We start from the raw sequence: 17,571 nt of genomic DNA on the forward strand, positions 1-17,571 counted from the left end.
TGACGTCACTCCCAATATGCTGTGATCCAGTTACCTTGGAATTCAGATGTTGGAATTCAGAAGTGACATCACCTGAGTTAGTGTGTTTCAGCTGTAAAATCGAAAAAACAAAAATACTTAGCAAGGTAGAGTCATCCATGCATTGCTAGCAAGTCAACATAATACTGGGAGGGGGGTAGAACCTGGTCAGTGCTGTGCATATGGCTCATTTAGCGAGTCCCAAATACACAACAGTAGCGGGCAGATTAAAAGTTTTACAGTTTGCAGTTTATGTTCCCGCCTGCCATCTTTGGTTGTTCACTAGGGGTTTGTGGAACTTCTCTGGCTTTTGAAAAACTGCATTGAGCGGGTGTTGAAAATGAAAAACCCAATTGGGAAATTCTAACTTCCGACCTCATCTGGAATGCACCAAACAAGAAGAGAAGGGCTATAAACACACACAAGGTAATTACAGAGATAGGAAACACCAGGAAACACAGCTGCAACAAATCAAGAAAACTAGACAGAGGAAGCAAAGCCAAATATTACGTACACGAGACATTAGACTACTAAAATAAAACATAAAGGACTAAACAAGAGAACATCGCTGATGTACACTTGAAAATACACAGGGAACACCAGGGAGGCAGGGTAAACTGAAAGGATTAAAATATATACTCAACAGTAACTGAAAATAGCAAGAAATGAAGACTTGACAAACAATGGAATATACAAATGATCATACCCAACCAGATATGCTAAAGATGCAAGGAACAAAACGTAAACATAAAACATTCCCACAACTGAAAAGAAACATCAACTTGCAAAAACTTAAAACCCGGGGACCATGACATGACATGTGTGGAGAGCATACAAGCTAGCCAACCACAGAAAACCAGCAAAGAAGAAACACTATCGCCACCGTAGGCGATTTTAGAAAAGCCAGTCAGGAACGAAGTGGTCAGCAGACCAAAACAGAGAGAAAGATCTCTGCACAGCATTTTAACGATTGTCAGTACTTCCATTTGAACTCTAAATTCAGCTAGTAGTCAACCTTTGCACGACCATACTGCATCGCTGTACAACACTTCTTTCTTCAACCAGAGTTCTGGCCGATAGAAGGACCAGTAAGCCACATCCATCTTTAGCAATAAATCGAAACTCAGTGTGTCTTCTGTCACGTGCTTAAAGGTTAAATCAAAGGTGTAACTCAAGAGTTATACAGACTTGTTGGCAGTAAAACAACAAATCTGTCCCTTTAGCTGCTGAAACAAACTGTGTGATCAAACCGATTCTTCTGTTGTCTTAGAGGGTTTCTTAAAAGTGACATAAAGCATTCTCAAACATGTTTCTTTTTTCTTGACTGGAAACCTAAATCTTTCTCCTGCTGTGGCGATGAAGCTATAAGTGGCCATATTAGGGCAGAAATCCAGGATCTGGCAATGGGGGCAAAAAGAGTCCTCACACACACACATGCACACACACACACACACACACACGCACACACACACACACACGCACACACACACACACACACACACACACACACACACATGCACGCACAGAAGTCTTCCCTTACTTGACTGTACCTGCGCTTATACACCCCCACCCCCTTCCTCGCCTTATCAACTCTCCATACGCATCCTGGGGAACACACTCTTCCTCTCGCTCCTACACTCACACACGCGCGCGCGCGCGCACTGACGCTCATATAGGAGGATCCCAGCAGAGAAGCGGGCAGAGAACGACGGAGCGCGCACGGGACCAGATCGTTAACTTGTCATTTCCCCGCCTCATTCTCGTGCAGGTTCAGCTGCTGCAGCAACAAACCGGACTACCGGCGAACAACGAGACTCCTCCAGCACTCCAGACAGCTTCAGACTGGTCGTCATCGCGTCTTTTACTCTGGAGACTGCGGATTTTATCCCTGATCTTTTCCAGCGGATACCGAGAGTCCGCACCGCCTCCCCGAGATAAACTAAGTCTACGGACATTAAGTGCGCTATTTGTTTTCTAGCAGAGGGGGGAAAAATCAGTCTCCGTGAGTCAGGCCAGCTGTCTTCTCTGCCCTCTCCTCCAGTTTAACTGCACCGGTCAGACTTGGAAAGAGCAACAGCCTCCGCCAGCGCATCAGTGAGGTAGGAGAGCCACATTATGCCACGGTACACTATCTTCTGTGGCTGCTCTGCCAACACAGCGGGGCCTTTATTAATATTACAGGCTCGCCTATTCGCATAAAACATGGAGGTCAAACTGACCCCTAAATGAAACTGTAGATTTTATTTTAATCTAGGCAAGACAATAAGTACACTCCTTATGTATCTGTGTCATAGGCTGGGGTTTTTTTCATGCGTACTTCACAAACTGCAACCACACAGGCTATACAGAACCCACGAATGTTACATAAAACTTATATTTGTCCTCTGCACTTTCTCTTCCTCCTCCTCCTTCCTTTTCTCTCCCTGGCCTCTTTTGACCCTGTTCTGGGGATAGATGATGCTCGGGACGACATTTTTAGGGAGGGAGTGAAGAGTTGTGAAGATTTTAATTTTTACACGTTTTCTTTAGTAATAAAAGGATAGTAAACTTAAAATTACCTAAAACCATCTGGTTATGAGAAAGTGGGCCCCTGGATCAAGATATATAAGCTACACAACCCCCAGACTGAGAAGATCCTCTCTCTTTTTTATTTATTTATTTATTTTACTGTTTTATGGCTGAGTGCTTTGTAGTTCATTAATACCAAGCCTCTTCATTGTGGTATGTAATGTGTGTCTCTGTGGTACGTTTGCATCTCATTTACCTCTCTTTGCCATGGTTTTCTCTACTTACAGCTGTTTGTGTCTCTCTGTGGTTCATTTCTTTCCAGCTGATTTTTGCAGTTTTCAATTTCTGTCACAAAGAGATTGTCTTAAAACAAATTTACTATAGATTTTACATCTGTGTTGTTTTCGATCTCTGTGCATCTCTTTGCGATTGCTTTTTATCTCTTTCTACACGTTTTATCTCTACTTATAGCTGTTGGTGCTCTCACTCCTGTCGTCTTTGGTGTATAGGTGTATGCTTTGCATCTCTTTGCCGTTGTCTTGTGTTCTGGGGCAGGCACCGCCACCCCTAGCGTATGCATGGCCCTGTGGGGAACACGCATACACCCAAACAAAAACATGCACGCAAACATTAATTCCATCCAGTCTAGTTCATGCCTGCATTGATCAGATTCCATTGATTGGATGTTTCCCTCATGCAGACAGGGCCCCACTAGTGTGATAACATCTGGACTGATCCCAGCCACTTCAGAGCTCACTGAAGTGCTGCTGAAGAGATTAGCTGGTTGTAAAAGCTCAAACATCATCTGTCAGAAGCTGGCATTTATTATCCTCAGCAGCATCTCATCCTCAGTTTAACTACAAGGAGCCTCTTCTTTCTTTCTTACTCGCCACTCTCAGCTGGTCAGAAGAGCTCTGCCTGTTCCTTTCTATTTTTAGCTTCTATTTACAATGCAGTAGCTATAGAGGCAAGAGGAGTCTCTCATTCTGTTTCCAATCATCAGCCTCTCTGCCTCTTACTTATCTTATCTGTCATTATTTATTTATTTATTTTTGCTTTGGCCTTAACCTCCACTAACTCTTACACTTTCACACTTTTATCCTTGGCTTTCTAATTTAACCTTGAGCTATAATCACAGCAGTCAGAAAGACCACGAGTTAAGCATTCAACAGCAGCTCACCTCACAATAGAACCTGCTCCACTCTCTCCCTCACACACACACACACACACACACACACACACATATATATAGTATATGTGAGGGAGGAGATAGCAGAGGAGACGGGGGTAAAGGTTAATCTCTGGATGCTTTTGACCCAAATCACTACGTGACCTATATACCCTCACTTAAAACAACCACCCCACTTTAACCTTCACACACACATACCCAAATATATCTTTTTAAAAGCTTCAGGCATACACAGATATGTGACAGCCTTTTTGATGCAGGCCCAGAGTCTGACTAAATGTTACATTTTCGAGTCACTGCAAGTTATCAAAATACAGAAAACAGATTCAGTTCATAAAAATAGTTGATTTTTTTTATTCATAAAGAACATGTAATTAACTTGTTCTTCATCTTTTATAAAACTTGAGCAGACTGTTAAGAAAAAGCTGACCTCCATTCACAGCAAAGTGTCCCAGTTTAAACTTACAGCTCTGTATACACTGCAGTGAGCTCTGCAAAGACAGCCACACCTTGACCAAACACCATATATTACTGCTCTGAACTACCTGTGTGGTAAGAGCAAAGCCGTCATCTCTAAAAACCGGTCAACTCTTCCCCCCCTCCCCGGGAAACCTATTAGGGGTAACCCTAATTTCTCTTTTCTAAGTCATATTTCAGAGCTGCATCCAGATCAAACATGTTTTTGAGGGTAACAGTGAATGTGAACGCCAAGTTTTGGAAAAGTATTTTTCATATTTAGAGCACCAAGAGGCAGAATCCTTTTAAAGAGATGTAAAATGAACAAAGTCTATTAAAACTGACAAAGAAAGTTTACACCGCCAGAGCTGCAAAATGACCACCGCATCCAACTACCTTATTTTCTGCACTATAAGGCGCACTTGAAATCCTTTAATTTTCTTAAAAATCGACTGTGCGCCTTATAATCCGGCGCGGCTCATGTATGAATTCTGGTTGTGCTTACTGACCTCGAACCGATTTTATGTGGTACACGGCGCTCAAAAATCTGTCAAAAATATTTTAGTACGACTTTGGTAAGCTACGAAGCCGCACTGCTTGATGGATTGTTGGAGCATTACGGCTACCGTAGTCAGGAGCCTTGCGGAGTAATCTGGGTCCAAAACACTGCGGCATCACTGAGAGTTAAAAACTGTCTAAATTCTTTCATCTTTAATAAAATGATCAGCGTTGCTGCTTTACCAGGTTTAACTATTAAGTTTAACATCCAGGCATCCATGAAAACAGAATTTATTACATTTAACGGAGTTAGAAGTTAGCAGGAAGCTAGCTTGCTAGTTTCCACCTAAACATGATATAGCATGTTCTGACTGAGAGAGTTCTGGCAACATTAAGACGTACAGCTCTGCTATCACTTCCAACATAAATGAAGACAGAAAACTAAACAGCAGTGACGTTTGTAGGGTTACTAAAGTTGTGCTAGCTGGTATATAACGATGTGCTACGTGATAGCTAGCGACACAGCTATGTTAGCATAACATAAACACAGTAAAGCTGGAGGATGAACGCTAACTTTTTTCCACTCGATAAAAGTTAACGTGAGGGTTCCTGATGGTTAGGGACAAATGCAATCGCATGGCAGGATGCTGTAAACGGACTAAACTTCAGTCAGGAGAACAACTGAGATAATCCATCCACAATACCAGGTTAGTCATTAATATACTGCAACAACATGGAAATAGAGCAGCTGCCAGAGAATTCAACATTAATGAGTCAATGTTACGGAAGTGGAGGAAGCAAGAAGAATGAGTTGAGTAAAGTTTGACTAATCTGACTGTTTTGATTTGCTTAATGCGCCTTATAATCCGGTGCGCCTTACGGTCCGAAAAATACGGTAGTTTATTTTACTTATCTGACTTCATTTCGAGGTAACAAAGATGTGTTTCCAGCAACTACATTGCCTACATTCCCCTCCTGGGAAGTGTGCGGTTTTCTTGCATGATCCTTGTGCAAATGATCCACCTACACTCAGGATCATTCCACATTCATAAAAAGCAGCACGCTCTCTCGACTCTAAGGATGCTAAGGGTTACAGCCAAGTTAAGTGCTGAGCAAGTATTTTAACATGCTCGACTCCGTAGGGAATTTTCTCACATTCCCACTTTCCTTGATTACAACAAGGTCGTTTCCATCATTTTCAGGTAGCTTGTAATATCTGAGAAAACTGCGAACGAGTCCCCATGACACTCTAATGCCCTTGGTTGGTACAGTAACTTGCTCCAAACGTGAAGGTGAACTGTTCTGACTCTCATCCTGACCGCTTCATGCTTTACTGCGTGTTGCCCGGTTCATGCAGGCTGTCACGGCTCGATGAACCCAGCAGAACTACAGGATGAGCTAAAAAAAAAACACATCAGACTTTGTCAACTAACTGACAATATCAACAGTGCTGTGAGCTTTGGCTGTGGAGTGCCTGTTTGGTTCTGTGACAAAAAGAGCACTGTACATCCAGTACACACCCTTATGATATCCTGTGTGAACATGAAGCTAGTAGATGGTGCTGTGATGGACAGGGAAAGACTTCCGACGTGCTCATCCTCTTAAGTGTGGCGATAGAAGCTATGAGGAAGCCGGGGTCTTCCCTGTGATAGTAAACAGAGGAGGGATTATAAGATTAGTTTAGAGTAACATTATCAAGGGATCGCGATAAATTTGACTGTGATTTATTGATGTTTTAATATACATCACAAGCACCATTACACGTGACTGCTGGTTTAGAGTAAATGGGATATAATTGATGGTTTTATCCACAACAGCTGTAATTGGACATGACCGAACAACAAAGACGGAGACGACTGCTGTGAGGAGCGACGGATTAACTGTTTCAGCTGAGACAGTCAGGAACAGATATCAGAGAGCAGCTAAAGGACGAGAGCGAGAACGCAGCAGAGTTCTTGATCTTTTCTGAGAGTAAGATATCAGTAAACCACATGGCAGCATAATGGTGGAGTCTTTCCATTATTTACTCTGTGTGGCGTTTAAAGGCTGTCTAAAACAGAGCTTTACCAGATAAACATAGACATATTTACACAGTTGGCTATTCATCCAGTCCCATTCAAAGTAATTGGAGATGGAGAGAGACAGCACAGTGGAAAAGGTGTATGATAGAAAGAAAGAAACAGCTGGCATGACAGACGACGTTTAATTTTTGGATTCATTCAATGACTGTTTGTGAAGGATGAATTTTTCTGATTACTTCTGGTAATATAATTGTATAATTCATTTTTGGCATTCTTGTTGTTCCCAGAAAAAAAAGGCTGTATTTGGGAGGGGGGGTCAGTGCATGACTTTTCGAGGATACGTTGGGAATTAGCATCCAAATTAGCCCTTATACCCAATCGCATTTATAATCTACTTATTTGTAGCAACCAAAATACTCTGAAGAAAATAAATGGTTTTTTTAAATCATACGCTTTTTTTTTAAACTGCAAAATGACAATACCAAATGTAACATTAAAATATTCACTGATGAGCTTTTCCATTGTTTTCCTTTGCTATCATCTTCAGTAATATCATTACAGCAACAAATGTAGCGGCATGATAAAACATAAACATAAATAATTATGACTGAGTCGTCTTTGGCAAACTGCAGAGCTGAAAGATCATGTCAGCGTGGAAGTGCCAAGCACTGCAGTTCCTCTAATGGCAACTTGAGGCTGACTCCGGTGACGAGTCAATCCTCACAGACTTCCATGTTAAAATGACAATAAAACACTAAAAAGCATGTTTACATCTTTAAAAACTTGTTTTGGGATCTATGGCTAGTTTCTCTCTATGGATAGCGTTTATAGGTGAGGGCATGGTTGCTTTGGTGCCAACACAGGGAGCTGTAGCTGTCTGCTAGGTCTCACCTCTGCTGACTGCATAACTCGACCTTTAAACTGCTGGTGCTTCAGGCGCCTTTTATAGTATTTTAATGTAATTGCTGGACTCGTTTAATGGCTTGAAATCTGTCTCATTAGTAAAACTGCAAGCTGACTGTGCCATGCATCTCTAAATTTGGCAGATTCTTGTAAACGTAACAGGTCGAAACAGCAGCCACCCCCCCGCCCCCCCACCCCTCTCTCAGCATTACCTGCAGGCAGTAAATCCACATCAGCAGCAGCAGTGGTGGTGTTGGTAGGAGGAGGATGGAGGAAATGACTTGTAGTGACAGATGTCTGTGTTCGCCACGCTTTCCAAACTCCACTCACTTTCTTCGTGTCGGGAATATTGTTCCGTTTGTTGATGTTTGACGTTTCCAGTGAAATATTTGATACATTTTGCTACTGTAGCCACCTAAATGTTATATTTAATTCCAGGCTAAGACTCAAACACCTGTGATGAGCGACATCACTGGTTAACATTTCCACCAGGCATCATCAATCGTATTTAATTGACAATTTAATGACGCTGTTATTTTGTTCAAACAAGAGCAAATATTCAATTATGATTTTAAGACTTGTGCAGTAAAGGGAATCTACACCTGCTTTCCCAGGACGGGAGTAATATAGATCGGGGAAGAGAATAAGTGAAAAAAAAAAACAAGGAGGCAATCAATAAGTGGGGCAAAAATAAAACAAATAAAAAAGAAAGGAGTCAAACAGAGACGCTGCCAGAGAAGAAATAAGAGAAGGAGGCTGAGAGTAGTGGAGAGAGAAGGATGGAGCAGACAAATAAATGTGAAAAAGAAGAACAGGTAGAGAGTGAAAACAGGGATGAAGGAGATGGTGAGTGATAGAGTTAGATGGAGGAAAGCATCCAATCCCAGTGTTGTCTCTAGAGGATGCTGCTGAAACCTGATCTCAGCCGGGAACTAGCCATCGCTCTAGTCCTGTGTGTCTAATATTGGTAAGACACACACACACATTGTCGTGTAATATTGCACCTGGTGTTTTCCTCATACTCACAAAAGGACACACGTGTGCACCTCACCGACTCACCGATTGTGCATCTCTCCCCGTCTCTCTCAATCTAGCCTCTTTTTTAAAACCACAACCTTTTTACCCGTCCTTCCTCTCGAATAGCAATGACGTGCTAAAAATAAAAATAAATAAACAATGTCGCCGAAATCAGCCGGTGGTTTACATTGACGCCTGAGGCTTTTACATGTTCAGCGTGATGATTGATTCATTCTGTTCCAGAGTCCTGAATATCAATTTTCAGAAGGGAAAAATCATTAAAAACCAGCTATGGCTTTGTGTTGCTCAATATTACTGTCCTGATAGTATCAATCGTCTCTTGTACTAACACATTTACTGTAATGCGCCAAAGTGTCAAGATGGTGCATATCTCACTCCAGTGTTAACTACTGTTATGAATAATTTGACATTTAGGGAAATACATGTCAGAGCGATACATTTGAAGCTAGCCTAGCAGCAGCCATAGGTGGTATAAAAGAAGAACGTAGCTCTCTGGTGTAAAAAAAAATGAAGCAAACGCAGAAGTGCTGTGTTCTTTTCATACAAAGTCGGAGGATCATATGGAATGGGATGATACTTATGGTTGCTGGGAAAAATGTATATTCCCTGGCCAGCTGGTGAGTGGATGCTGGAGGCTGCCGGGTGAAATTGGTCACAAAATCATGCTGCACCAAAAACTTCCTTGTGATTGTGTTGGTCACCAGGAGATGTGGTTCCCCGTAGTTAGCATGAAAGATGCTGACTTGTTGGACTTCCTCAAGTTTCGCTGCAGTTTGGTGAGTAGTGTTTGCAGGGAAGCTGGCAAAACTATGGACTGCAGCAGACCTCTGCTAGAGGCCAAAGCAATAGCAACAAGCTACACACAAGAGGAGAAACCAATGACGTCTTAAGTTCATAACTGTCTCTCAAAAGATAGTTTAGTAGTGCATATAGCATATAACAAATGGCAGGCTTTGCTGGACAACTGACTGGATGCTTCTTTTGGATCCAGACCATGAAGTAGTTGTCAGATTCGGGGCACTGTTTCCTCCCTGAATATGCCCCCTCACTCACTAAACTATCATAAAGGACAGCTGCCTAGTATCAACCATTATTCAGTGCCCCTTTAAAAATACCATAGCTGTTTCTATTCTGAAGGATCTCAACAAGATCAATTCTGAGTGCAGACTAGACAAGCACTCATCTCACCCGAATCCTCACATGACTCATAAAAGCACGCACAGGGGTACACAAACACAAGCACAATACAAGAGGGGCTGCGTATTACTGAGAGAGTGGAGTGGACACAAAGCGTGGGAGGGGAGCAAGAGAGAGCAGGAGGGAGGAACGGACCAAAAAAGACACTGCTGAAGAGAAAAATTACTCCACTTTTGCGCAGAGTTGGCCGCTGAGAGATCCTGTAACTGATATTAATGTTGCATTGCTTATTAATTGTAAATCAGATGATACGTACAGGTGCAGATATAGGTATACATTGTTTGTAATGAGTGCCTCAGTGGGTTATGTGAGGACCTGAATATACTGTTTAACAGGAACAGATCAGCATTTTTTAAGCGGGATTAATGATTCAATTCAGTTCAGTTTTATTTAATAGAAACAAATCATCATCATCATCATCATCATCATCGTTTATTTATATAGCACTTTAAAAACACACAAGGCTGACCAAAGTGCTGAACAATAGAAACATAATAGATACCATAAGAATAATAAATACGATAAAAATAATAAACATAATAAACATAGCAAAAACAATAAAATATAAGTAAATACAAGTCAGTCAACCACTGAGTCAAAAGCCAGTGAATAAAATGCGTTTTCAATCTGGATTTAAAACCAGCACTGATGTCGATTGCCTAATGTGAAGAGGAAGGTTATTCCAAAGCTTAGGAGCCACAATAGAGAACGCTCGGTCGCCTCTCAGTTTCAGCCGTGATTTAGGGACTGAGAGCAACAGCTGCTCAGCTGACCGGAGCGAACGAGTGGGGACATAGGGCTTCAGCAAATCAGACATATATGATTTGCATTGTGAGGTCACAACAATGACCTCACAATGTTTTAGATTATAAGGTAAAGACCCTACAATAATGGAGCAACATTACCAATAAAAATAACTCATTCTATTACAAGATTATTGCAGAAAAAGTCATCTGTAAGATTATTGTACGTAAAAGATTAGCTTCCGAGTTTGAAAGTAAAGCCAGTAAGAAGTGGCTTAAATCTGCATTCTTTCAAATGGCCAGCAGGGGGCAAAAAGACATGACCTGTAATTGCAGTTATCTCTTATCTCACAATAAAATACGCTGCTGTTTTTTGTCTCCATAGGAGTGATTCTGGCTTTAGCTAATTGCATTTCTTACTTCCATGGATGAAATGGATATGACCTGCAGTGCATATTACTGATGCATTAGTCTCTACAAGTTGTGTAAAAGAAGTGCTGATCCCATTATGTCGGATGGACGGATCAGATTTTCTAATTGCATATAGTTTTAGGAACTTATTACAAGATCTTTGGGAAGAAGATCGATCCGACTGATAGCTGCACTGATGCTTGAAACCTGCGCAGATGAAAAGAGTAGGACAGTTCCCAAACATGATGACAACAGCTATCAGGAACCGTAAAATTCAGTTATGCCTTTCAGTACTTTAGATGTCCCATACATGACTATGGCTGTGGATATGGATGATAAGCTTTGGTATTAGGTGCTTACAGATTTCTTTCAATACTCACCAAATCCTTGGGGGTGGCTGCTGGGGGATAACAGAGAAAAAAATCAATCAATCAATTAATAAATAGGAAATATTGTTTCCCAAACATGTTACCTCAACATCCTTGTTTGGTGGTTCATCAGCACCACCTATATAAATACTGCTGAAGACAAACATTTTCTATAAATGTTTGCTTATATGGACATGTAATATAAAATTGAGCTGTTATTTTTTAGGCTGCTGTTTTCAAGTTTGCATTGAAACCACAGATCTAACTTTAGCTTTAACTTTTAGCTAACTTTAACATTTTTAGGTTTCTGAATTTTCAAATGTAACCAATTATTCTTCAGGTTTAGCTAGAAATGTATCTGTTTATTCATTGGTATTACCTATTAAAGCTATATATCAATTACATTTAGTTACTATTTTATCAGCTTATCCACAATTTTTAAGTTACTTTTTGTACAATTTGTACATTAATGTTAGCTTTTCCAGCTTTTGTTAGAGCTAACAACTTGGACAACTTACCCAAATTCAAATACTTATGTTAGCTGTTTGTAGTATAGACTCTGCTCGCTTGCTAACCAAATTTCACACATTTGATTGTGGTAAGTATGGTGCAATATCATGTGTCTGTTGGTGTGTCAGTGGGTGTGTTGTGTTGGGACAGCACTGAACATGTACACACAATAGCACAGGAGAAAGATTATATTGAGCACAAATACATGCTGTCCTTTTCCTCTTTTTGAGTACAGAAGCGAAACATTTTGTGACCTTAGTATGAAATTATCAAACTATTCATTAAAGTCATGGAAGTGGAAACATGGAGCCCAAAAAACACAAAAGAAATCAACTGAATGTATCCTGTAGAGTTAAGAGAGTCTGTCAAATTTTTGGCAGCTCTTGGTTGTACTCTATGAACATAACAGCCTCTATTCTCCCTCCTGTAGGTGGAATCACTAAGCAGCAGTCATAAATCAGATGCACTTTGTGGTGTTCTTGCTGCAGGGCACAGATGCATTGAGTGTGTCTGCCTGCTATTTGACAGCGCTCTATATAAATATAACTGTGGCCTCCTCCCACTTTGTACAGGCAGAAAAGCCCTACAACAAGCTGCAGCCATGGATGAGATGGACCTGCCCCAGATGAAGAAGGAGGTGGAGAGCCTCAAGTACCAGCTGGCCTTCAAAAGAGAGAAGTCCTCCAAAACAGTGACTGAGTGAGTAGTTACTCCACTGCTGTGCTGCGCAGAGTTCACGACCCTGAAATCAACTGTGCACAAAAAAAGATAAATCGCTCTGAGCCTCTCAGATTGAAAAGGGAAGATATTTGTTTTAGCTAAATACGCCGAACACACTGGTAGCTGCATTTACAGGAAGAGGCTGGAGAGAGAAAATAGAGCTATACTAGCTGTTGCTATCTCTGGTTGTGTAGTGTTACTCATTAATTCAGTGCATTATTTTAAATTAGCACTAGTTTGTGTAGCATTTTGAGACCAAGTTCAAGTTCCCTCATCAGCAAATGGGGCTCATTCAGAAGTCAAGCCATGTACTTGCTTCCATAATTTGGCTCAGCACTGTGTATGCCCCCCCGTATGCCTGTATGCACTGTCAACAACATCTGGGCATGCTCCTGATGACCATGATGGCGTCTTAGGGGGTCTGTGAGCTGCTATAGATCGGCTTTGGTACTGTTTGGCAGCATCAGTTGCACCACTACACAATATCCTAGAGGTTCTCAGGTGGTCTCCAGACTCTTCTACGTCTGTCACGCGTGTCATGTGTGAGCATGCTCTGGTTTTCTCTGGAAAATGCAAAAAGGAAAACTGGAGCAAATTCAGTCAGGACCTCCAAAATCATTCCCTTTTTGAGGGTCGTCTTGTTGTTGTTGCCTCTCCACTGCAGCCATGGTCGTTGTCAGTTGTACCAGAGAAGGTTAAAACGATTCACAGTGTTTGTCCCTGAAGTTTAACTGATTTTGTATTATATTGTGTTGATCGAGCGTTCCTTCATTATCATATATAGAGCTAGGATTGTTTGATACATAAGCAGAAATATAAAAACTGCTATCAAAATGCAAGGAACATTTGGGAAATACAATATTAGTCATTTCACCACGATAATAAAGTAGTCATATGACTTCATTGATCAGCAGTATCTTGAAGCTTGTTTTCACAGCATTAATCTAAGAATGAACCAAAGCAGCAGACGCTGTTAAGTTTATCTGTCTCGCCCTCTCTCTGCAGTCCCATCAGATTAAACACCAAAGGAAGCATTTCATCAGCACTGGGCCTTTTCACACCGGACACGTAAAATCAAAAATGATTTTTGAAATCCATATCAACAGATCTGACCGATCAGACCGCTTGTAGCTCAAAACACACAGCGGTACTGAATAGTTAGAAAGTGAAAAGTTTAGAATTTAGTGTCACCTTTTCACAATGCTCTTGGTGTGTAATTTCCTTAATGGTGTTGTTCACAGGATGCAAAAGAATAAACAATTATATATATATATATATATATATATATATATATATATGTGTGTGTTATAAAATGTAAATTCAAAAAGAGAATATGACAAAATGCTGAAACTGAGAACCTGCTTTTGTTTAACGTGTTCATTTTGAATTTGATGCCAACATCTGTGACAGTATGGGATTTAAAGTTTTGGAGCAACATATGCTGCCATCCACACAGTGTCTGGCCTATTTCACTAAGACAATGCAAGACCTCCCTCTGCACATATTTCAAAAGCATGGCCCAAACTGTTCAGCATGAATGGGACAACATTTTGTGTTTTAAACTACTGCAGACACTAAAGGAGAGGTCATGCAAGGCAGCAGAAAAAATGCTCCCTTTTTGATTTTATTTTAAGACATTCTGCTGGCTTCAAATTCAAAATCATAAGCGTCCACTCGTAATAAGAAACAGAGTTGTACGTTAGAACTAAAGTACACAAACAAAAGTTGCAAAATTCAATATAATTAGTTACTTATGGTCGCTCAGTTTGTCCTTGTCCTTTCGCCTTATATGGGAAAGCGGATAGAGGACAGATTGTGGTAAGACTATACCTCAGGAATTTAAAAAATGCCGCTCTTTCTATTTTTCTCTCCACACAGTTTGGTAAAATGGATAGAGGATGGTGTCCCAGAGGATCCCTTCCTGAACCCGGAGCTGATGAAGAACAACCCCTGGGTGGAGAAAGGAAAATGCATCCTTCTTTAGATTTAACCATTTAATGACCCTTGAATTTCGACACACACGCCCTACAGATGACCCCTGAAGCTGACCCGCCCCGTCCTGTGAATGCACCGGCAGGACAGCGCCACCTAACCTCTCACCGTGAATGTACAACAGCTGGCAAACCTAACCCTTTCCCCAAAAACACACCCCAAGGGCACAGAAATACACACTGACAGAGACGCACATTCACACACTTAACACTGCAAGTTTAATCCTGCCACGGCAATGCATCGTTTTTATGATACGACAGAAGTGATCGATACTTGTACTACGTGTCTTTATATGAATATATGACAACTTTTATTTATGCAGCTGCCAGTCACAAGCTTATTCCCTTTGCAGTTTTTTTTTCTTCCTAAATTTACTAAATGCGTTAAAGATGTGTAATGGAGTCACGTTCTCACTGCCAGACTGACTGTAGATCTGCTGGGGGGAATTTTGTTCCATACTGGAAATGACCACCATTACAGTATAACGAGTCAGACCCCTTTAAACTGAATTAATAAAGTCTTTGATGAAAAAAAACTGAACTAAGAACCGATAAGAACCTATAGTGATTTGTAAGCAAACACATCTCTTTTTCTTTTGAGAACCATCTTTTGACCCCCTTTCAACCAAATACAAGCTAATATATTAATATGTACCACGTCTCCATTAGCCAGATCACCATTAGCATCACATTTAGCTAGATTCACCATTAGCATGACCATTAGCATCGCCATTAGCAATAGTGGCGCGCCTTCCTTTTCCTAAGCTACATGTAAATCGCTTCCAGCTCTGCTCCAGTGTAGTGCAGGGTGACAGTGACGATCCTGTACCTGTTTATCTGGTCTTTAAGTATGACATCATTAGCCGTGTCTGGGCCCAAACTCTGCTGCAGGTCCCTAAGTCAAACGATCACTGAGAGTTAAAAACTGTCTAAATTCTTTCATCTGTAATAAAATGATCAGTGTTGCTGCTCTACCAGGTGTAACAATTAAGTTTAACATCCAGGCATCCATGAAAATAGAATTTATGAAATTTAATGGAGTTAGAAGTTAGCAGGGCGTTAGCTTGCTAGTTTCCATCTAAATATAATATAGCATGTTCTGACTGAGGGATTTCTGAAACAAATTAAGACGTACAGCTTTGCTATCACTTCCGACATAAATGAAGACAGAAAACTAAACAGCAGTGACGTTTTTTAGGGTTACTGAAGTTTGGCTAGCTGGTATATAACGATGTACTACGTGATAGCTAGCGACACAGCTATGTTAGCATAATATAAACAGTGAAGCTGGAGGATGAATGCTAGCTTCACTCAATAAAAGTTAACGTGAGGGTTCCCGATGGCTAGGGACAAATGCAATCGCATGGCAGGATGCTGTAAACGGACCAAGCTTCAGTCAGGAGAACAGCTGAGATAATCCATCCACAATATGAGGTTAGTCATTAATATACTGCTGCATGGGCGGGCTGTAGTTACATCGTAAGGTTTTAAAAACTAAGCTTTAAAATGATTAGCGGTAATAAAAACCAAGAGAGGCCGACAGTGATCACTGCCTGTTTTTAGGGGCTTGTTGAGATTAAATAGAACAGGATACAAACAAGATTATTAAACGCAGGGTAGTTTGGGCCCGGAAGCAGAATTCATCACGTCATCACTTAAAGACCGGATTACTGAAAATGGCAGAGCAAAGACAATTAGTCCTTTAGAAAAACTGACCAATGTGCTAAAACAAAGATACAGATGAAACATGTCCACGCACTACTTTCCAAAGTAGTCTGCACAGACACGTTTCACTTCATCTCAAGTGCATGTTCATTTAGCTTTTTCAGTATCTAATAGCTATCCAATCCATCAACGATGCATGAATGACTATAGGAGGAATAGCTTCAGCAGCACCTTTGCATTCATCTGCACGGTCGGTGTAGCTTACAGAGCTTATAGTAGTTACGTGTTAAAAAAAAACAGGGAAAAAGATGTAAAAATGTGCTTTGGGCTGCAAAGTATATATCACAGGTAGAAAGCATTCTGTTATGCTGCCTGTGTGGGCAGCTGGTATGGTTCAGTGTATCTTTCTTTGTATTTTTCTCCATATTCAAAGCTTTAGCCTGGGGGCAGTTGTAGTCCATTACACGATTACGGAGCAGGCCATGACCGATATCTTGTCCTACTAGAAACTGCAAGTCTTTATAGGTTCTCGTGGGGCACACAAGTCATTAAAAAGCTAATTCTATATCTACAAGTGTAATAGACAAACAGTTACAGTTTTACAGACAAAACAGACTCATTTAAATTATTTAAATGTGGAAACAATTTACATGGTCTCTGTGACTCTGTGCATAATGTCCATAGAGGTTCAGAACTGCCACACTCGAGTGCAGGGTGAAATCTGTATAATGGCGCACACTTCCTGACAGTCTTTTCTCTAAGGCATTCACAGTGTTCAGCTTGGTTAAGCTCTCGCGCTAAAAAAGTGACAAAAGTAACAGAAGAATGGAAAGAAAGAAAAAATCAGGGAGAAGTGTGAAACTGGTGTACTTGCAAGCTTTGAAAGTCGGCGGACGGGTTCCCTTCTCGACAGTCTCCTGGACCACCTTAATTCATAACGTAACATAACACATGAAACGTTCACAAAATATCTCCCACAGACTAAATTTACAGCCAGTGACCGAAACTCCAGCCTTTACGTGCGATAAACAACTTGCATGGACCCAAGAAGCTTTCACAGCTCTCCTCTCAGTGTGACTCCTGCAGGTTTTCATATGTAGTTTCAAAATAGCTCATAAAGCATGGTTATCCCATCTAGTCCTGCACACAGTGTTGTTGTTGAGTGTCATAGCAGCTCTGTTTGTGCTGTCAGAGCAGAATGAAACTCTGGGTCTCTGGAGGGGTTTGAGTTCCTTCTCCTCCGTAGCTACAGCCCCTAAAGGCTACACATAAGCACACGCACACACAAATACAGACATGACGACCAACACAGAAACCTATATGCACATATTGTCT

The 17,571-nt window shown here is 41.0% G+C and overlaps 1 protein-coding gene across 1 annotated transcript; it reads left to right on the forward strand.

Annotated features, from left to right (window-relative positions):
- Positions 1–1,708: 1,708 nt before the first annotated feature.
- LOC116309424 (guanine nucleotide-binding protein G(I)/G(S)/G(O) subunit gamma-13-like) lies at positions 1,709–15,119 on the forward strand. The gene is made up of 3 exons (XM_031726012.2): positions 1,709–2,117; positions 12,433–12,559; positions 14,459–15,119. The coding sequence occupies exons 2-3, from the start codon at positions 12,462–12,464 to the stop codon at positions 14,562–14,564; spliced, it is 204 nt and encodes a 67-aa protein (XP_031581872.1). The 5' UTR covers positions 1,709–2,117; positions 12,433–12,461; the 3' UTR covers positions 14,565–15,119.
- Positions 15,120–17,571: the final 2,452 nt, after the last annotated feature.

This window comes from Oreochromis aureus, linkage group 4 (assembly GCF_013358895.1).
Source record: "Oreochromis aureus strain Israel breed Guangdong linkage group 4, ZZ_aureus, whole genome shotgun sequence".
Lineage (NCBI taxonomy): Eukaryota > Metazoa > Chordata > Actinopteri > Cichliformes > Cichlidae > Oreochromis > Oreochromis aureus.

Coding starts and splice junctions, on each gene's coding strand:
- LOC116309424 (XM_031726012.2), top strand. CDS start 12,462: ATGGATGAGATGGACCTGCCCCAGATGAAGAAGGAGGTGGAGAGCCTC. Junction 12,560..14,458: donor TCCTCCAAAACAGTGACTGA/GTGAGTAGTTAC, acceptor CTCTCCACACAG/TTTGGTAAAATGGATAGAGG.